General features: G+C 41.7%; 1 protein-coding gene across 1 annotated transcript; it reads right to left on the bottom strand.

Moving 5' to 3' along the window:
- Window positions 1–2,265: 2,265 nt before the first annotated feature.
- Window positions 2,266–21,319, bottom strand: LOC308115108 (alpha-amylase-like). The gene is made up of 10 exons (XM_080472457.1): window positions 21,188–21,319; window positions 6,791–6,965; window positions 5,572–5,718; window positions 4,940–5,137; window positions 4,623–4,853; window positions 4,360–4,493; window positions 3,985–4,207; window positions 3,783–3,904; window positions 3,530–3,655; window positions 2,266–2,500 (listed from the first exon to the last, which is right to left on the bottom strand). The coding sequence occupies exons 2-10, from the start codon at window positions 6,956–6,958 to the stop codon at window positions 2,311–2,313; spliced, it is 1,539 nt and encodes a 512-aa protein (XP_080328583.1). The 5' UTR covers window positions 6,959–6,965; window positions 21,188–21,319; the 3' UTR covers window positions 2,266–2,310.
- Between the last annotated feature and the right edge of the window lie 1,562 nt (window positions 21,320–22,881).

Here is a 22,881-nt window from a genome sequence, read left to right as displayed (position 1 = left end):
ATAAACGTGCACATACTACTACTACGTCCTGCTACTACATAGCCACTGCAAGCAGGAATGGTGTGATCAGGTATCGACGAGTCACCCTGAACAGAAAGACCCGCCCACAGCCCTCGCTGATTTGCATTGTATTGCTTTTGTCTTTTCCAGACGGCTTGACTCATCGAGTAAATGCAAAGACAAAAAGCAAATGGAAAAGACAAATACAAAACAGGAGAAGCATTGACAAAATGGAATAAGCAAAGACAAGATAGAAAAAGAAAATGACGACCTTTGTAAATTTTTTGTATTATTGATTCTCTTTATATTTCCACATTTATTTCCTATTCCTGTGATTCCATACCCCACAAACTTTTATCTTACAAGTGTCTCTAAATGGGATTATTATGTCACTGGATTTCCTCAAAAGGTGAATCAATAATGTTGCTCAAGTTCTTTTCAGTAATACTGTAGTATTACTGTAACAGGACCCCAGTGTGACTTACCAGACATATGGAGCATATAGTTCAAAAATTCACATATTCTCTCATTGTCAGTGATTTATCTTGTAAAGTTTTGAAGCAATCATTTGAGCTACAAAGCATTAAGTCTGCAGGACTTTGGTTCAGAGTAACTAAAACAAAATAAATAGAAAACTGATGTAAGTTCATTTTTCTTCTCAAATCATCTGTGGTGTGTTTTTGTCATTGGGCCAGGGTGCGATAATATGTGAGAAAGAACGCACGTTGAACGATTTGTTTTTTCATGATTAAAGCTTTTTCCGATTCGAACGTGTTTATATAATGAAGTGACTGCACTTGACATTATGCCAGTCACACCAGTCATGGGATTATCCAGCTTTATCCTGTAGATTGTTGTATTTTCTGTCCTAATCTCATACTTTTCAAATGTCAAACATCCAAGTGTCATCTGAGAGAATCCCAACAATGTCATGGATAAGAATGTAATCACAATAGCAGCCACTGTTTTTATCTCAGATATGCAAAGTGTCTGCGTAACTTAAAATAGCCGTTATCTGTTTCGCATAGAGGAAAACCAACAGAGAAACACGAGAGGTCAGATAGGGTTAAATATTGAGCCGTCACAAAACCTTTTTGCAGAAGGTGTTTCAGTCCGACCTGCTGCATGTGAGTGAAAGTTCACGCCCCAGGGAGCAGGACAGATACTGTATGTCTGGATGGGAATTATCTTTTATCAAACATCATTCAGTCACATATTATCAAATAAATTGGTGTTATTGGATTACTATGAACTATTCTGTCTTTTAAGGTACTGGGAATCAGCTGACGTGAGGTCAAGTGGTTTGAATTTATTGATTTGTAATGATTAGTCAGTGATCATTGCATTTATAGCTCTTTCTGATGATGAGGTGTAACTTCACACACATTGTTTAACGTCATATTTAACATGTTCATGCTTATTTTTGCTACCTGTGTGTGTGTGTGCGTGCGTGTCTGACCCGACCCTGCACAGGATTAAGTCGTACAGAAGATGGGATGAATTATGTGTGGAGATTACAATTACTTATTCTTCTGTATGTTGTGTGCGGAGAACCCCGGCGAGCTCAGTTGGTAGAGCATGAGACTCGTAATCTCGAGGTAGTGGGTCCATGTCCCACGCCGGGCGCCACCTTCCCGTGGGCTCACCAACCGCAGGAAGGTTCTTAATCGGTGCAATGTGATCTGGGTGACGGTGCTCAGACTACCACCCCTGTGACCCGGAAATGGATAAGCGGGAGAAAATGAATGGATGTTGTGTGCAGAACTCAATCGCAGTGTGACTCGCCCATCAGTCTGTTAATAGGATAAATTTAAGAGATTCAACCAAGGTTAAAGTAACCAAGTTCTTCTGACTTTATCTAACCAAATTTCACAATGCATGATAATACCTCATACATATTTCTGCAAACTATATAGATATATGTCACATTTCATATGATATTGTTCACACACTGAATTTGCTGCTTGTTCAGTATTTCAAATCATTTAAAATGAATCTATGGTTTGCTGATTGTGTGTATTTTCCATTTTTACATGAGATTCTGTGAGAATTCTGATGCATATCATGATTTTTTTAAAATGCATTACATACTTAATTTAAGGTTACCTGTGCAATATTGAGTAAAATGTATAAATGTTATGTGTCAATGGATGTGATTCCACACACACACACACACACACACACACACACACACACACACACACACACACACACACACACACACACACACACACACACACACACAAATAACAACTTTGACATGCATGCCTTAAATGTGATGTTTATTTTAAGTGATTATTGAATCACATATCACAGTTTGGAGTTAGCATGAATAGCAACGAAGGGGTCCTCATCTCTGTTGCTGATGTAGAAGTGGGCGCGTCCGTCACCTCCGACGGAGATCTTCTTGCCGGTACACCTGCCTCCTTCCTTCTGGCCGGAAATGATGTCGCAGTAGGTACCACCGGGCAGGCCAGTGTTCAGGGTCACGTCCAGGTTCCTTTAGGTGAAAACAAAGTAAATGTTTTGTTTAAAAACTACCAATATAACACCATTTTGAGTGGGTCATGCTTTCATAGTTTGGTTATTTTCTTTAGGATTCAAAAAGACAGTAAAATCAAGAAACCAAAATTACTTTCAAGAAGAAATCTTTGAAAAAGACAATGAAATATTCTTATTAATCACAGTGTTTAAGCATGTATTTGCTTCACTCCAACTATAATCTGCAAAGACTTCTTTTCTTTCAGAGGCAGTCAGCCAGAGAAGTGTTTAATTGACTCAAGTTTGACCTGTATTTGAAATATCATCTTGGAACTACAACAGACATGAATTTATCTAAAGGTATATTTTCAAATACCTACACTGGATGACAGGGGTGTTAAACATAAGGCCTGTGGGCCAAAACCGGCCAGCGAGAGGCTCCAATACGGCCAATCAACCAAGCAAATTGTGAAAATGTCCAACAAATTATTGAGTTTTAAGCACATTTCTTAGGAGTAGTGACACAACACTGTGACTCGAGCTGAGATATCAGTATCACTGATGCTGTCATGAAAGCTAGCAAGCTCAGTACAATCAAATTCGCCTCAAAGCCATGCTGTCAGTGTGAGGGTGTAAAGCCTTGCATAATCTAACCTATAAGATAAGTTTTTTGGAGATTTCACTGTATTTTGCACCAGAAGGTTTCATAAAAATTTGCTTTGTGGTGAGATTGTAGTCATTTTCTGAAGTAATTGTTTGATTTTGTAAAAAAATATATAGACATTTTCACGATGCAGGCTCTGCGCCACAACAATAAAAAACTTTAAAGTTTAAATTTAAAGGATGTTATGGCAGTACTTCACTAGTTCAGGCTACTAAAGATACAATTGGCTTCTGAACTAGAATGTGTCTGACACCCCTGCTGTCGGAGGATCTCTATTAATTCGAGCTCAGCCTGGAACATTGATACGTTCCTATTTCTTTAACCTTCTTGTTTAAGTGATTCGAACTGCTGACATGACTTCTTCAGTATCGCTAAAGCCCTCACCAGTCATCGTTGTTGAAGACGATGAATCCACGTCTGCCACGCCCAAAGGCAACCTGGTTGCCCTTGTTGTCCCACCAGTTGGTGTGGGGCTCTCCATTGACCACATTACGGAACGTGACCATGTTCCTAAAGGGGAGGTTTCACAAAATTAAAATTGATGCTGCAAACAGAGTTTTCATGCCCAATAAACCAAAGTAGAAGTGAGTTTTATCCTCATGCGATGTCAGCCGTGTATTATTTCTTGAGGACTCACTTGATCTGACGCCATCTGTGCTCGCACACCCATCCACCGCCGCAAGTCTGGTCAGCATTGATGGGAACAGACTTGGTGGAGCCGTCGCTGTTGCTCGGAGGTCCCATCCAGTCATTCTGGTCCTGCAATGGTTGGAGTTTAACAAAACTCTTGCAAACGCCCATTCTTGTACAATCGAAGCTTCTCATCAACACAACCATACTTTTCCGTTCACGATGTTTCGGTTCCAGCGGAAGCTTGACATGACCCTGGTTACTCCGTACGGGTGAGCCAGCATGTAGGCCACAGCCATCTTGTGGAGCTTGGGGTCCCAGAAGGTGACAATGGACGCTCCGCCAGCACCGTGTCCCCTCTGATTGTCGTGGTTGTCAACAAAGACGAAAGCATTGCCGTTGGACATCAAACCCCATCCCTCTCCCCAGTTCCTGGACACATGGAAACAAATTCAGTTTAAAACTCAGATCTCCAAAACTGAACCATTTTTCCAACTGGGTGACTCCATGAATTAAGATTTACTGTCCAGGGCAATATCACTATGTCATATAATCTATGATGTGACAAGCAGAAACACACATACTTGGTGTAAGACAGCTTCTCTCCGTTCCACTTTCTGAAGATGGTTCCCAGTTTGGCGCCGTACTTGAACTCTGTCACTCTTCCCAGATGGGTGTACTCCCTGGATCCGATAGGCTCACCTCCCAGATCGATAACCTTGGATAATTAACACCATCAACAGTCTTTAAAGTGAGAATTGGAATAGATAGAAATCATAAGGTTTTTGTTATTGTATTTAGCTGTACAGCTTCCCTGTTGGGAATATTCAACACTACAGACTCCCACCTCCTGGAAGATGAAGGGTCTGGAGCCACCGGCAAACCACTTGGTGTTGAGGTTGTTCAGACGGCCGTAGACGGCGGCCAGGTCGCCGGGCCACATGTGTTTACAGGCGTCCACTCTGAATCCAGCCACGCCCATGTTGATCAGCTTGTTCAAGTAGTCGGCCACCTTCCCTCTGACGTAGTTCTTCTCCAGGGCGAGGTCCAAAAGACCCACCAGGCGGCAGTCACGCACCTGAAATGGCGATTTAACATCTATATGACAGTACATCCTGATTCACTCTCTTCTTTGAAGATTTCTGCTTGAGTTTCCACCATTACCTGATTGGCGTCGCCATAGTTCTCGATGTTTCCACTGCCGGTCCTGCACTTGTTGTCATTGAAATCCGCGTTGGAGAAGGGAACAGCGGGGAAGTCTTTCCTGCCGGCGCTGAACCAGCTGCCACATGAGGAGTGGGTTCCCTCTCCACCACCAGCTCCGCACATGTGGTTGATGACAGCATCCACGTAGATGTTGACCTGCGATTGGATAGCAGGGTTGAAGGTGCGACAATGTTTCGACACATCATATCTATAACACATTGAGTTCCTACTGAGGTCATCAAATTGTGTCAGAGCAGCTATTGTTTAGTTGTAACATCAGTGGCCGGGCAACTGAAATACATCATGACAAAGCTCCAAATGAATGTGTTAACAATGTGACAGAATACACCCATGGGACAAAGACATTAATTCATTAAACCGCTGCTCTTTGTTCCATTTGTCCTTAAATGCCACTGCGTGTGTGCATGTTGTAATAAAAACTGTTTGTGCAAATACTGTTAAATGTCAGACAAAGTATCTGGTAATAATTTCTTGTTTTGGAACAGCTGTATATTTATAAAACGCTTGCAAATACAAAAGAACAATGAGCCCGATGGTTTTCATTAAGTCTGGTCTATATTGCAATTTACCCCGACGTTGTTGCATCTCGTGATCATGTTTCTCAGCTCGTTCTCGCTTCCCGATCTTGAGCACAGTTTGTAGCTGATTGGCTGGTATCTCTGCCACCAGGGCCTCCAGGGACTGTTTAATACAATGTGCTCATTGGGAGGCGAGATCTGCGGAAAACAAGAAGCTTATTTCAACTGAGGAAAAGATAGAGGAATATTAAAAGTGGTCTCAGTTACTTGCAGCAAATATTAAACAAGACCGTCAGATGACTATTGGAGAATATGTGATGACAAATGGGAATAAAATTACAGGAGACATTATTTTTTCCACTGATACTCCCAAAAAGAGTAAAAACTAGGTGTACCTCCAGAGACTTTTCAGGAGGATTAACATTTGTTTGCCACGGTTAAAATGAATTACATTAAGATGGATGGAAATTTGACCCACCCAACATTAAACAGTTGGATCCAATAAAGATGGAAACTTTAGAGGAAGGAGCAAATGACATGCATTAAGATTCCCAGTGGTAGATGTAGTCCTGGAATGGACATGTGACTGTAATGGAGTTTAACGGCTGTCACTCCAGCTTTTTTTCCTCTCATTTATTCAGTCTGGTAGTTCTCTGTAAAACTTCTCCCACCCAGCAGAGGTCCTCGGTGTCTCTCTCTAAGCTGTGTGTCCTGTCTGCCCCACCCAGCACACCTGCCTCTACCACTCAGTCATCTTCCTCCCTGCATCTGTGCTTCTGCACTATATGTATACTACACTGAGGTATCATACGGCTTATGATCCACATGCAGCCCTTTGACCCTCGTGTTAGGGCTCAATAAGAAATTAGGAATCACAATGAGTCTATTTAGACTTTAGTCCTCTTTAAATGCTTATTTATTGTTTTCTTTTAATTGGTAGCCTCTAAAGTCAAACATTTAGGCCAAAGTCATGCACTTAGATCTATAAAAAAATAAATTTTTTGTAGACCGATACATATATCATTTATGACATATCCAAGAAACTTAAAATGCCACAAATGTGATTATTTCAAAGGTATTATGTCTAAAGTAATGTGCTATAGAACATTTTGTATTCATTTCTGGCAAGTAGAGGAGAAATTTAATGACTATCATGCAGATCACAATGCAATTGTAATTTGAATTAATTAGAAATTTTACTTTAACCTAGCATCTGTCATTATTTGCAGAATTTTCTTCTGCATTCATTTTTTTTTTCATTCATACTCACCTGAACACCGCCGAAGCCATTCGGCCCCAGGAAGCGTTCGCACTCGGCAGCGATGTCGGCCCAGCGCCACTCGAACAGGTGCACGATGGTGGTGCGTCCGTTTTTGATGTGAGGGTTGTGCTGGGCGAACCCGAGCCCGAAAAGTGCCACCAGAATGACCCACTTCATGGTTTCCCTGGTTAGAAGAGAACACAACAATCCTGGCCTCACTCTTAGTATTTATACACATTTCCCCTGCATCCCGGACCAATGAGGAACAACGAGGACGATTTAACAGGTGCTACGTTCTCACAGCTCACCGAAGGTGATTCAAAACAAACACGGGCAATATTGATCTTTTAGGCCTATTCAAGTAGGAGATGAAGAAACACAAAACATGTGCATCCAGTCCTTTCCAGACCAATACTGATAGTAGATTTAAAAATAAATACTGCAGAGAATAAAGTAAACATATGCCAAGGAAGCTAAAGCACAGGGAACTCATATGTTCAGTATTTCACTGAGTATCAGTATGATGCAGTTAAGAGGATCAGCTACATCATTAGCCTCAAAACCATTTTAAAATAATTTAACAAAATCTGTGCAACAATATCAAATCAGTTCAATGTAAATTAATATGCACTCAAATAAAGACCGAAGTATGAGAAACATGATAGTCGTAGGAGGTTTCTGTGATGTGTTGATGGTGTTCCTGCCAAAATCTGAAAGTTTGCCAATGGACCGCAGCCCGTTTCCTCATGTGATACAGGTGTAAACCACAAGATGGTGTTTTGAGTCACTCAAAGAATCGGTCAGCATAACAATGGCTGAAGCTCTTGATTGCCACACTATCGTAGTTTTAATTATAAGCAGACTCATACCATTTCGGCAGTGGTCCATTACAGTTTGTGTTGTGAAGATTGTATTTTAGTGTTTCTGACCACCAGATTTTTTCTATACAGTGTTTGATAAAGCTGCAGCTCTGACGCCTTGTTCAAGCCACAAGGGAAAGTATCGAGTCTGTCCATCAAACAAAATCAGTTGATCCAAGATTAGGTTGCGTGTGCGTCCAGCGAAATATAAGTTCATGTTTGCCGTGTCAATGACGTTCACTTCGTAGTTTTACAAGAGGTAACTTGATTGCGGCTGTTTTTGTTTGAATACCTATAACTTGAGCTCTTTGTAATTTTTCCCTTTCAACATGTGTGATGTTACTGATGAAGATACAGTTCTGGCGTATCGGATGTTCGTTACATAGCTTCTCTATGTGTGATCATTTGTTTAAGATAACAGGTAAATGCTAATTGTTGACTGATTTTTGATAGACCAGTTAAAAGTTGATTATTATTGGTGTTAGTCTGTTGTGTTTCATTATTACGTCTCGCATATGCATGGCTTGTTGTATTATTTGTTTCAGAACTACACACACATATACTTGCACATTCTTTTATGAAGTGCAGTGAATGGATCAGCACTTGCAGGACTCTGTTTTATAAATAATTCTTGGCAGATTCTGTAATCTTACTGATGCTCACTGCAGAATTGCACCTATAGCCAGCCTGCTAAAACAACCTGAGCTATGTGAAAGACCCGCAAAGAGCCTCAACACTGCCACTCAGTGTGCAACAGATGTGTGACTTAAATTTCATATAATACACTTTGAAATAACAAGATGACAAAGGGTTTTATTGCTCTTATCATTTTAAAGTGATTTCATCTGTTCACAGATTTTACATTTTTGGAACAGGAGTCAGAAAAAACTCTTTGACTACACAGGATTTGGGGTAAATTCAAGATAAATAATTGCAGTTGTCATTTTTTAATGATTTGTTTGGGAATATTTTAGTGGCATATCATGGATTTGTTCTTTCTTGATTTTGTTGTATGGCAAAATGACTTTTTTTCGCTCTTCACTCTGGTATCCCTCAAAAGAACATTGTGCCAGATCGTAAAGAAAAGCACACATCTCTGCTTGGGCTGCCTGTTAATATTAGAAAATAATTCTCAGACTTTAAACTGATTATTGGTCTTATTCACTTAAATCTATCAGATTTGCTTTTATTAAAAACAAACGAAAGAATTATGATTATGTCATATCAGTTCCACAATCCCAACTTTTTCTTTTCTTTTTTTTAAACATTGGACCTTGTTTTGCATCAGTGTGCATACTATTTGGATCAATGGTTGTTATAAAACCTCCTTTAGGTGACTATTACAGTGTTAACATATATTGTGCGACGGCTTCAACCAACACATATGAGTTAAGTTCTATCGGTAAGGGGGAAAAAACAAACAAGTTATATAAACAAGGTTAACTAAACCAACCCTGACAAAACACCAGCATTTTCCCAGGATGGGCCTCAAAGTGTCCTTAGTGATGTGGGTAAAGGTGAAGGGTCACCACCTGCAGGTCACATTAAAGAGGGACAAACCGCTGGCTTTATTTTTCTTTTTGAGGATAAAATGACAAAAATAGTAAAGATACTGAATAAATAACTGATATTTTCCATTAATTTTTGCATTTTACTAAAATTTTTGAAAAAATAGCACTAAAAAACAACTTTGCACTACTTGTACTTTAACAGTATTTCCATCCATGGCTATTTACTGTTTAAGTCTACACACTCAGTTCTAGAGAGATAGATATAGATAAAACTTGATTTTGTCTTTACATGTAATATCTGATTCATTCCATATTTTAACCTACCTTCCAAACAATATTTGTAAAATCACTCCTAAATTGGAAGCTTACCAACCCTATAATCTAAGTTGTTTCTTTGCAGTTTTGTGGACGATGACATGACTCCTGAGAATTATGAATTAAGATTTTGACTGTGATACTGCTTGCTAGATTATGGATGTGTGCAGAGATATATTATGGTCATTAATGGCAGTACCTGGAAGATAGTCTCTGTATTATATTTGTTGTTCATTAAAGTTGCATCCTGCAGGCCTACTTCAGAAAAGATGATTAATGACATTAACTGCTGTTCTGAGCTTTGACGGCTAATAAAAATGAAACCACTCGACTAGTCAAAAAGTTGAGCTGAATTTTTGAGCTGGAGCATCTCCTCTGTCATTTGCTCGCATTTTGAATCCGATACGATATTTGCCCTCAGAAGCGATAGCGTTTGCGAATTTTATTTTGAAAGGCAAATTGCGGACTTCCTGTTGGATTTAAGTCAGGGGTATCAGCAAATGATTTTTAGGGGTTGATGAGATGAACAATTGAGTTTTGGTTTGATCTCTCTGTGACATTCCTACAGGCCGTGGTGGCCGTTTTAGTGTTTCTTTTTTTTCACACACACACACACACACACACACACACACACACACACACACCTCCCATGTTTCTGGCCCTGGAGGTCACTCTCAGTCGGCTGTCCATCCAGAACCAGGAGTCCCACCGTCCCTCACCCCCCGAGATCCATGAGTGAGGCAGACCCGGAGCGTGGCGGCAGGGGCCAGCCTGCCCCACCGGAGGAGGGGGCCAGAGGGAGGACCCACCCCCGGCGCCGCAGCGGGCATCCCCACCAGGGAGGGGAAGGCACCACACCCCCAGGGCCCCGAAGCCCCACACCCGCCGACCCCAGCCAAACAGCCCAGCCGAGGCCCGACAGCTCAGCCCCCCTACCTCACCCAGAGGGACCCCCCCCAGCCCAGAGAAAATCTTTTGCCAGAACATTTGAACTGGTGTACACAGCCAAAGTGCGTGTAAATAGGTATCGGGGAGATCACCTGTGCAGTTTGAACATATGTTAGTGGAAGTGAGACCCATCTTGAACATCCTTTGACCTGTGTAATAAACTCTGTGAAAGACCTTGTATTGTATGAGCTGTATATTGGTGTTTTTGCTCATTTTGAATGTGTTTGTACAGATTTGTGACCAAAACGTTGGGTCTCTGTTAATGTTGAGATCTTCTTCCCATTTGAAGGTGGGAAGGGATATTGAGATATTTGAACCTGACAAGATTGAGATAATTTCAGAAAGTGGTTTTAGTGATGAGATCTTCAGGAGGTTTGTCACTATCTGAGGTAAGTTCAGGTCAATCTGTTTTAGTTTGAACTTAGTTTGTATTATTGACTTAAGCTGAAGATATTCCAGATAGTTGTTTTGACGGATACCATATGTTTCTATTAGGTCATTAAATAGAATAAAAGAGTTATTGGAGAGTAGTTGTTCTAAGTTTCTTATTCCTTTATTTTGCCATCTTGGGAAGTTTATTGGTTTCTTTCTTTTCAGGATGTCAGGATTGTTCCAGATGGATGTGAGTTTGCAGGGGATGAGTGAAGATCCATTAATTTTAAGAAATTCCCACCAAGATGTCAGAGATGTGTTTATATTGATGCTTTTAAAGCAGCTATGTTTTTTGATGACAGGACTGAAGAAGGGAAGATCTCTGATCTGTTTTTAGTGTTTCTAGGCGGCCGTTTTAGTGTTTCTATGTGGCACTAGAGAGCACATTTTGGCACTCTGGGGGTCAAATCTATTCTCCCTCAGATGAAATAGCATTTGCGTGAGGGCCTTTTTTTGGGTGAAAATCTTGCTTTGAAAGGCAAATTGCAGACTTCCTGTTGAATTTAGGACAGGGGTATCGGCGTGTGACTTTTTTTATGTCTTGATGAGACGAACAATTGAATTTTGGTTTGATCTCTCTATGACATTCCTATGGGCCGCGGTGGCCGTTTTCGTGTTTCTAGGTGGCGCTAGAGAGCCGATTTTGGCGAACTGGGGGTACATTTTTTACATTTCCTTAAATTTTTCATCAGTCTTGATGAGCGTGTCAAATTGGGCTCAAAGTAGCGTCAGGAGTCAAAGAAAAAAAATAACAAGAAGAAGAAACATTACATACAATAGGGTCCTGGCCTTTCGTGCTCAGGCCTTAATAATAAAATTAAAGTTGCATGCAGGGTTGGACCGGTCCTCACATTCCTGCTAGTCAGCGATTAGAAGCATGTACCCCACCTGGCCCTGTGACTGACATGGTATTTGGCCTGTGGATGAGATGATCTGTGATCATACATGTAAAGTTTTAGTGGAACATGTACACACTGGTTATGCAGCACTTCCTGTCCATCCACCAGGTGGCGCTCTTGTTTTGACTGTATATTGATCTGTGGAATTCATCAGGGCAAGCCTGTGATCACACATGTAAAGTTTCAGGCCCATTCAAGCATGCAGAGCAGAGTTATTCATCACTTCCTGTTTCATGGCGAACCATCAGATTTTCAGCAGACGGTCATGGCCACGGTCCATGACTTTTGCGGGAGATTTTTGATAACATTTTCATCAGGAAGGCCTGTTGTAAATACAGGCCAATTTTCAGGTCTCCCAGAATTAACCCTCGTTTCAAAAATGTCAAAATTGTACTGCTTCTGCTGTCGTGAAGATGATACACAGATGAGCATCGTGCAGATGAAGGAAGAGGGTCCTTGACCTGAGGAGGGATATCTTTTGAAGTAAATCACAATTTCTACTCTGCTCCTATTGATATCATGTTGGACTGAAAAGAACAATTCAGCTGCCTATTTCTGGGAAAGAAATAAAGACTATGCCCTTTTTGACCTCTCAACCATTTCTAAAACACAGAAATACGAGATATTACTGTACATATGAATGATTCCATTTAATGTCAAAATACAGAAAGAGGGAAAAAAGTATCCTGCAGTTGCCATGCTACCCGTAACCCATGGCAACATCATCACTTTTCATCCCTTGGATGTCATGATGCCATAAGAACCACTCATGGCTTTGATGTCATATAGGACTGCCTCAACAAGCTCCATCACCTCAAATCTTTCTCGATTGTCAAACGAACTGTATAGGAGCTACCGATAAACCTAGTATCTCCTGTGCAATCTAAAACTCAAGCACTGTTACATTATTTTGCGAAAGAAATGGCAAGCACACAGAGACAACAAAGATTCCGGACACGAATGGTACGGAACAGAGAAATGGCTCCGAGTCATAGTCACAGGACCGATGAAGGGAAGGTTGCGACAATCCAAGAGATCTGTCTGCGCTACTGCAGAATGGAGTCGCAAGTGAAGAAACTGCTGAAAGAAACAGAGGATTTGGGCAGCCAGGTCAGAGCTCTGGAGTACGATCAAGAACAGCTGAACTCTGAGCTCCGTCATAAGGACCAACTGCTGAGGGACAAGGAGGATGAGGTTCAAACCTTGAAAAATTGTCTCAGTGAAATAAACAAAAAAGCTGACAGGAACTTGCATGAGAAGTGCAACCAAGTCAGTGAGCTGCAGCAGGTCTGGTGCAATGGTTTAGACCAGGCCAAAGAGCCAGTAGCCAACTGTGAGACCAAAGGTAGCTATCTCCATTTGCTTGTGGACACCTTCACAAATGCTTTGGACCTTAAAGAGGCCGAATATGCCCATCTCAAAAAGGAACTCCAGAAAAAGAATGACGAGTTAACAACCATGATGACCAACATGGAGAGATTCATTGCTGACCGGGATAATATGTTGCTCACTAAGCTGGAGGAAGCAGCTGAAGAGAAAGTTGCCTTGCAGCCTGACTATGAGCAGAAACCCAGCCAGCTCTGTTCAGAGGTCACAACCCTGAAACAGGCACAAAAAACCACAGAGACTGAGGTCACAAACCTCAAAACCCAAAATAATAACAAAGAAAGAGAATCCAATCAGGTACAGGTCGTCGAGAGGCGGGTTAAGACGCCATCAGACCTACAGCTGGAGGCTGCAGTCATGGACAGGATGCAAGCTGAACCAGAAGAGCAAATAAAGAACATTGGTTCATCTAAGCAAGGCCAAGGAGGAGATACCTGGAAGGAATCGTGTGTTGAAAACAAGAAGCTGGTTGCAGACAGAGAACTGCATGAGCAGCCCCAAAGAGTTGAAGAGGAGAAGCAGCAGGAGAAAGATGGGCGGGGCGTGCAAAAGAGGGATAACACAATTGGGGCAAATGGAGACATCCAGGTTCTTCTAGAAAAAAAGAAGGCTCAGATGAAAAAAGCAGAGGCAAAAGCCAGACAAGAGATCGCAAAGAGACTGGAGAAAGAGAGGATGGAGAGAGCGAGGCAGGAGAGAGAAAGGAAAGAGAAGCACGAGAGAGAGATGGAGGAGAGAGAGGAGAAGGAGAGAAAGATGCAGGAGAAGCAGGAGAGAGAGAGGGAGAAGAGGCAGGAGAGAGAGAGAGAGGAGAAGCAGGAAAGAGCGAGGATGGTGAGGCAGGAAAGAAATTTGGAGAAGGCAGAAGCAGAGAAGAGAGAGAAAGAGGACAGAGAAAGGAAGGAGAGGCAGAAGAGAGAGAGGAAGGAGTTTCTGGACAAAGAGAGAAATGAGTTGAAGACAAGAGAGAGATTGGTGAGGAAGGAGAGAGAGAAGATGGAGAGGTTGGCGAGAGAGAGGATGGAGGAAGAGAGGGAGGAAAGAAAGATGAAGGAGAAAAAGAGGATGGATGGACAGAGAATGGAGAGAGAGAGAGAGAGGCAGGAAAGAGAGCAGAAGGAAAGGCTCGAGAGAGAGAGACAGGAGAGATTGAGGAAGGAAAGAGAGAGGAAAGAGAGAGAGAGGAAGGAGAAAGAGAGGAAGAAGAGGGAGAACGTGATGCAGGTGAAAGAGCAGAAGGAGAGGCAGGAGAGAGAGCAGAGAGGTAAGAGAGAGCAGACAGAGCGGCAGGAGAGATTGAGGAAGGAGAGAGAGGAAAAAGAGTAGATGCAGGCGAAAGCACAGGAGAGGTGGGATAGAGGGTGTTGGGGCTGCAGATTCCAGTTGAACTCCTCCAAGTTTCTCCCCCGAAAGGAAAACACCAGCAACAATGGATAGGCCATAAAACAGCAGGGGAGCGAGCCAGACCCCGGAAGTGGCCAATGAGGATGCTTGAATCCGACCCGAACACCACAGGGGTCCAAAACTGAAGTTGGTGAGACCAACTTTCTACCAAATCTCTCTGCTTTTCAATCTGACCATCGAGGGAGAGACATCTCTTTCCCTCATCAGGATGGTATTAGAGAGCACCAAGCAGAAACAAAGAGACAGAACCAACACCAGCCCGCTGGACGAGCAGGACCCAGTTCGGACTACATCTTCTGTTTCCTCTATTTTTGCCTTTTTGGGGGATTCTGGAGACCAGAGCCTTCGTCTCCTCTTCTCCTCTCCTCCTTCAACTGCCTTGCAGTCCACTGCTGCAGCTGGAGCCAGGCCTCTGAATTCAGGATGCTGAATTCAGACCCAGTAACAACCAGTTACCACAGCCTCCCAGAACCAACAGCACCACGGACGGTGCTGTCCAGAACCAAACCAAGAAGGGTGAGAGCTTTTGTCTGGGCAGAGAATAGTTAGAATGATGTTCTGTTGAAAATGTAATGTGTTTCAATGTGCCGCTCAGAAGGCCGCACCAACCAAGTCCTGGACTCTGGTTTTCCACCTCAGAACCAGAGGTCCAAGTGAGCTCCAGGCCCACTGGGAGCTCTGTGTGGAGGAACCAGGGTTCAGAACCGAGCCTCGCAGAATTCTCTGTCTTTCTCTTGTCTTTATCCTCTCTCATTCTCCCCCTTTCTCCACTAACCCGGATCTCCTCGCAGCCCTGCTCCCCCCCCTTATCTGATCGAGATAAGCTCACACTTCTGCATGTAACCTGCTGCAAGAGCAGATCTGCCTCAGTCACAGGAGTCCTAACTGCAGGTCCCGACCTCCACTTAGGACTCAGAACCGGGCCAACGGAACCGCCCGTTCGTTACGCCCTCGGTAGACTGATTATTGTGTATTTATTGTTGACAATTCACTGGTTTGTAACAGTCTGTGCTCGGATCTCACACCTTCCATTCTATTTAAGATTGTTATATTTTATGCAGAAATATTAACTATCTTAAATAACCTTTTTACAAACGAGACTGATATTATGGTATTAGCTATTTCCAGTTTATCTGGTGGTGCCCCGATTTATTATTAATACATAAATAAGAAATTTATGCAGATTAATACTTTTTTTTATTAATAAATAATTTTTGATAATTTATTAATTTTTTTGTTTTTAAAGTAATTATGCAATTGCTTTGGGAGTTGTTAATGAGTAAATGACAGTTTACTTCCATTAATAATTTCAATTTTTCATAAATTACTTCCAGTGATTTATTACTTTCAGTAATCTATTACTTACATTAATTTAATGCTAATAACCAACCATAAATCCCAACAAGGGGAAAGAGGTATGAGAGAGCAGACAGAGGGGCAGGAGAGAGGGAAGAAAGAGAGAGGGAGATGCAGGAGCGAGAGCGGAAGGAGAGTGAGGAAAGAGAGAGGAGGGAGAGGGAGATGCAAGAGAGAGAGTGGAAGGAGTTGAAGGTGAGAGAGAGGATGGAGAGGAAGGCGAAAGAGGATGGAGGGAGGGAGGGAGGAGAAAGAGAGGATGGATAGACAGAGAATGGAGAGAGGGAGAGGCAGGAGAGAGAGCGGACGGAGAGGCACGAGAGAGAGAAGCAGGAGAGATTGAGGAAGGAGAGAGAGAGGGAGAAGGCGATGCAGGTGAAAAAGCTGAAGGAGAGGCAGGAGAGAGAGCAGAGAGGTATGAGAGTGAGCAGACAGAGAGGCAGGAGAGAGAGGGGAAGGAGAGAGAAGAAGGAGAGTTGGTGCAGGGGAAAGCGCAGGAGAGAGAGCCGAAAAAAAATGAGGAAAAAACAATTATAATAAGAAACATTACAAATACAATAGGGTCCTGGCCTTTCAGTCTCCGTCTCGAATCAAATTACAGACTAACAAAATACCAGAAATATGGATGCAACCTCAAAGAAGAATATCTTAGCTTGCCAGGCAGGAAGACACACTGCAGACATCAAAAGAGCTCCAATACGATACAGCGCAGAGCAGTAAAACTGTTTTATTTTATGAACTTCAATAATCATATGGCACAGTGCAACATACCTGGACAAATACAATTGAAAGGGAATAATGGCTTCTTGTGGTAACGGCAGATACAGCAGCCTGTAGACAGCACAGTACTAACAGTCAGCTACCTCATTTGAAAGTGATAAAACTCAACAAAAACAAAGGCTAAACTTCACGAAAACATAACAAAAATAAAGACAAAAGTACAAACAATAACTTTGGTACAGTAGTTTTCATTATTTCAATCAGTATGTGCATTTTTAAGTGTATAGTTTCACAGGCGTTTCAGCCACGTTACCTGCAGTAATTCCCTCATTGCAGTGAAGGAATTACCCACAATGCTTTGCCACATCAACCCCACGATGGAACTGTAGTTGCACTTAAACAACAGTAGATGCCAGTGTTGTGCCATTTCGCTGGATTTAATCCAGACTTTCTTGACTACAGTATGTTACCGTGTGTATACCAGCGAGGTGTTTGCTGATCAGTACAGAGCCGGCATCACATTGTCGTGATGTGTGGAAGTTCATTTGCATCAAAACTTGTGTTTCATGGGTGCACGGCAATGCCAAAACTTTTGTGTTTTCTAAACGTGTTTAACATGTGCCATAGAGGCACTCAAAGCGATACCATGAGTGTGAAGCTGCAGAAATCCTTTATTCTGACAGGCGGATAGACTCTCCTAAGAGCATCAAGGATAAATGCATTAGAAGTTGGGAATTTTGGGAAACTTTGTACAAAAATGGTCATGTGGCATCATTGTACTGTTTCACTCCAATTGAGATGAAATCATTTTGGCACCAGTGGACGACAATTAACATTGCTTTGTCACCATTTGTTGCATAAAGTGAATAGATATGTCTGGGTTTGTGTTTTTGGAGCTCATTTGATACCTGGCAAAATGTGTTTCTCTATTTAGTTTATGTTTTTCATTAAAAGCTCACAAGTAATCCGAAACAAAAATGAGAGTAATAATCTCAAAAATGCATCTAAACCCATTGAAACATCACATACAGGCCTTTTGTAATATTTATTTGCTGTTTTATAGGCGCTTAAACTTCTACTATCGACTCATTTCCACTCCTGAACAACAGACATGTTTCTTACTTGAATAGAAACTTTATTCTTTTCGAAAGAAAGTACTATAATGTAGCACAGAAACTATCATCAACTACTTGTTTTGTATGAATCAAACTCGATGACTGTATGAGATTGTTTCATATTTCCACGGGAATAACTTGTGCAAACCGCTCAGCGCTTAATAAAAAAAATAGATATATATCTCCATTCATTAATGACACAGCAGATGCTCGGGATGAAAAAAAAAAGGCAGTCGGTGGCACACTGGAGTTTTAGGAAATAAGGTTTGGCTCCTTATGCTTTCGCCCCACTTGTTCAGTCTCCGGCCCGACTCCCGCCGCCTCCCGCCGAGCGCGTCAAGCAGACATCTGACCTGCCTTACTGAGTTTCGTTCCGGGTCACTCCCCCCGGTGAGTCTGCGGGTCACAGACACCGACACGTTTGTGGTGGAAACACACACTAATAACTCATCTCGGGCCAGGCTGTGAGTGTTGACACATAAGGACTACGGGGAGGAACATCAGATTTTCCGGAGGAGATTTTGGGGCCTCGTTCATAGCCGTCGCATTGTTCTCTGTTGCCGTGCGTCAAAGATACATCTACAGATACTTTCATGTGTTTCTGATAAAATAACACTACAGATAGGCTTTTTCAGAGTAAAGTCACAATGTAAACATATTTACATGTCTTCGTCTTTTAGCAAACTTTTATTTTCTTTTAAACATCACAAATCATAATTTTCAGTTTTGACAAATTACTAAAAAAAAGGAAACACCTGAATGTTTATCAGGAAGTTGTTTCACGGTGGTCACAAGTTTCCTTCCAGATGCTAACGGTGTTGACAACGTTTCATGTGAAAATGCGTTGTTTTTTGGTTTTCACTGTAGAAAGCAATCCTTCAATATCAGCTCTTCCTATTATTGTGAAGCAGAATTCACCAAGCCTTGGATAGTTCACCCATTAATAGGGAACGTGAGCTGGGATTACACCGTCGTGAGACAGGTTAGTTTTACCCAACTGATGATATAATCCTATTATTATGTCAGGCCACGAGTGGGTGCTCCTGTTTGTTTTATGATGAAACCACACATATATGAGTGAACGATACACTATAAACATTAACAATGGGAGAACATGGACATTCGTAGAGACCGACAACAAAGTTGGATTATTATGGTCAACTATTGGAAAAAAAAAACATATTTTTAAAGTTGAGTTTTCCCGGTTTCCATGGAGACGGACTCGGAGCATTTTCAAAAAGTTCCACTTTGGAAGTCGTTTTCAAAAAGTCACGTGTTCAGTGGCTCTGAGCGTGAACTGACACCCAAAAAGCTACGGAAAATGTCCGTTTTTGTTTGGAAAGATTGTGTGAACGGAGCACACAAAATCTCTTGCAAGGTGGTGTAAAGCGAAGCAAAATCACACAAGTTTGGTAATAAGCCTTCAATCATCCTTCATAGATGTATTTATTTATTATTGAGTACTCTCATCCTTAGTGTTTATCTTAAGTACACTAAATATGACTTACTAGGCTCGGTGAGTGTATGAAACAGTCACTCGTAGTCGTTTTCTCTTTTGTGTCTTGACATTTTTTTTCATATCCAAGATAAATGAATATCTCAGGTGATCACTAACAGAAAAACTAGCAGAAAAAAAAAAAAAAAAAAAAAAAAAAAAAAAAGGTGATCACTAACTCGTAACTGGACAGAGGAGACTGTCTGTCTCAGACATAGAGAAATGTACTAAATATGGCTGTTTCGATGTGTTTTGTCTGGTGTGCTGATGATGCCTCACTGCAGGAAAAATGACTGAACAGAAGAGGGAATGTGTAGACCAGAGGGGGTAAATCCCGCCCATCCCTCCCAGTAAACTGCCCCCGGCTTGTCAGTATCAAAGTAGTTACTGAAACCGCTTTCAAAGGAACTGGCTAGAGGATAACACCTTCATGACGTAACTCTCTCTGTGGGAGGAGATGTCAGAGGGAAAGTGAGGTTCTAACTCACTCACATTTTCCCATGGGCCCCCAAAAATTCCAGTCTGACCAAAAGTCCTTTCCTGTATGGACAACACAGGACATACCTCCGGAGGCGATGAAGGGGGTTCGGGGGACAAAGCTTTCTTTCACAGCTCAGGCTCGGAGACCAGGTGAAGGGAGAGGAGCTGGTCATTTGATTCCTGCCCTTGGTTCTGTCATGGGAAAGTGGAAGGGGCATGGAAGAGGGTGGAGTGAAAGGTTTCCAAGGATTGAGGGAGACAAATAGAGGGGAAAGAAATGGGGTCAGCAGGTTAAGAGAGAAAAGAGGACAGAGAGAGAGAGAGAAGAATGAAAGATGAGTCTGTGCTTTTGCGGTCAAGGAGAAGTGAGAGAAGTGGGGGAAGAAAGACTTGATGGTGAGTAGTTTGGGGCAATTGAGGCAAACAGAGGGGGTGAGTGGAAAAAGAGGTGGGGGAGGGATGAACTGCTGTATGTACCTCATCTTCTTACACCTCAGCTTGGTCTTTCACCAAGACGGCTCACGTTTAGGAACTGTGGGCGGAGCCCAGAGAACTCAAACTCTCCGACTCATGGAAAGGAATTTGCAGAGAAGAAGCAAGCAAGTTTCAGGCCCCGTTTACACAACAATGTTTCAAGAGGAAACGTAATATTTATGCATTCTTATTTCAGAAAAATGCCGAACAGTGAACTATGATGTAGTTGTCCTGTAGGGCCAGTAGAGGTTGCTGATGGTTGTTTTTGTAATAAATCCCCACACAAGAGGACAATGCGTTATAAACTTAAACAATGGGAGTACACGGACATTCATATGGATTGATGACCATGTTGGATTGTTATTACATGACTGTCAACTCTCTCTCTCTCTCTCTCTCTCTCTCTCTCTCTCTCTCTCTCTCTCTCTCTCTCTCTCTCTCTCTCTCTATATATATATATATAAATATATATATGCGCCATCTAAAAGGAATTGGAGCCCGAATGTTTTCTGAGAAGTTGCGTTTTCCTCTGTTTACACAACGACATAGTCTTAGCATTTTCAAAAAGTTCCACCTTGTTGGGCCATTTCCAAAAATGCGCTTTGTCATTGGCTCAGAATGTAAATGGACCCCAAAACACAATGACAGTTTTGTGTTTTCACCTGAAAACATTGTTGCATAAACGTGGCCTTACCTCGACGCAACCCAATCCAACGGGAAAAGCGGCCTCATTCATTCATTTTTGTTGGATAGCATGATGAGCTACACTAAAATGGATGGAATGGTGTTAAATGAAGAGACTAACCACATTTACCATCTGTTATAATCTGATATAACGCATCTGCTGCTTAACTGCCCTCAGCTTTGCATGGCAGTTTAATGAGCTGAGTTCCCATCACATAGATGCAAGAGTTTCTTGCATCTACTTTTCCCTTCATAGTTTCAAAAATGTCAATAAACTAATGGGTTCTTGGCAAATTTGAAGTTTTTCTCATCTGACGCGACACATACCAAAGGAGGCAAAAGTCCTATAAAATGAAATCCGCAGGATCCTTCCAATGGAAAGTTTCAGCCCAGAATCCTGCGCTCTCTATTTTGCCATGATGATATGTTGAGCAGATGTTGAGAAAAGCTTTCCATCTCACTGCAAAGAATAACAGCAGCAGCGGAAGTCCCCCAGGAGAGGTTTACGCTGTGAAACTCGCTCAGACAAACACACACACACACACACACACACACACACACACACACACACACACACACACACACACACACACACACACACACAGAGTCAGACACTCAGATGGGATCGTGCACGCCACCACTCAGTCACAAATCAAACACTTTTAGTCATCGAATTGACACTCTTTATTCAGTCTGAGAATACAGTTTATCTCTGAAACTGTAAAGAAACGCGTCACAACAAGAAGTTGATTTCCTGAGCTGAGCTTTTCTCTTCAATTACTTAAACGGGTTTTGATGAATCCAGGGTCGAAACACTTCTCAGACCCGAAGCTTTGCCAGCCTTTAAGCCCCTTCGTGTGTTTAGCACTGGATCTTACACTTCCCATAAAACAATTAACGACATCCTTTCTTTAGATCCTCCCCGCTAAGGAAATGCCAATGTAATTCCGATGCAGCACATCCAGTGTGTTGCAGCCTCTTGTGTTGTGATTAAACTCTGATGGCATCATTTATTATGAAAGACATTTATCATATATCAGAATGTCCAGTATTCAGCATGAAACCCTGATACAGCAGCCAGCGTATTGCTAGTAGCCAATAGATCTGTGATGCAGTAAAAACGAAGCAAGTTACTGAAAGGAAAATTCCGTTCTTATCAAAATCATACCATGAGAGTGAAGCTGTAGAAACCTCTGATAAGTGATCAACAGGTATAATCTTAGAAGAAAATTGAGGATAAATACATTTAAAAAGTAAAATAGCATCTAAAGTTACCATTTAAGAGACAAGCTTATTTTATGTGGTATCTGTTTACTGGTTCAGCCTAGTTGAGAAGATAAAAATCAGTTTGACACCAGTGGACTCAAATCAACATTGTTTTGTCAGTTTGCTGCATAAAGTGCATAGAAATTTGAGTTTTGTTTTTGGAGTTCATTTGATAACGGAAGAAATGTGATTTTCTATTCAATTTGGGTTTTTAATAGGCTCAGAAGAAAACAAAAACAAATATTTTATAAAAAAAAAAAATGAATATTACTTGTTACTTATTGTATTATTTGTGGTTCTGTTTATGAACCATCCTGATGCACAAATGCATCTAATCCCATTCAAACATCTCATAGAGCCCTTGGCAGCAAATTTGTAGTACTTACTATGAATTTGCTTTTCTACAGAAGTGTAAACTTGTACTATGGACTTCTTTTTTCCACCTTTGAATAAAGGAATTCATTGGATATTGAAAATGTTTTCTTTGGTTAAACTTTGTTATAATGTAGCACAGAGTAGGTGGAGGCAGACACTGGCTGAGTAATCCTCCTCTTCAGACTTCTAACACAGTTTCATGCGGAAAATGGTTCAATAACATGAGATTAAGTCAAATATAATACGTATTGGGTCTGATGTGACACATCGTGTCCCTCCACCTTTGTCGACTTTGATCAAGAATGACCGATTTAAATGCATAAAAGAGACGTCTATACGAGACAGCTCCTCATGAAAAGTCCCCTTTTCTCCCAATGAAA

This window comes from Lipophrys pholis (assembly GCF_963383615.2).
Source record: "Lipophrys pholis genome assembly, chromosome: 1".
In the NCBI taxonomy this organism is placed as follows: domain Eukaryota; kingdom Metazoa; phylum Chordata; class Actinopteri; order Blenniiformes; family Blenniidae; genus Lipophrys; species Lipophrys pholis.
This window is presented reverse-complemented; position numbering and strand designations above follow the sequence as displayed.

Excerpts from the sequence above, each read along its gene's own strand:
- LOC308115108 (XM_080472457.1), bottom strand. The coding sequence starts at position 6,958 with ATGAAGTGGGTCATTCTGGTGGCACTTTTCGGGCTCGGGTTCGCCCAG. Across the intron at positions 5,719-6,790 it reads ATGGCTTCGGCGGTGTTCAG|ATCTCGCCTCCCAATGAGCA; the intron begins GTGAGTATGAAT and ends TGTTTTCCGCAG. Across the intron at positions 4,854-4,939 it reads ACTATGGCGACGCCAATCAG|GTGCGTGACTGCCGCCTGGT; the intron begins GTAATGGTGGAA and ends TCGCCATTTCAG.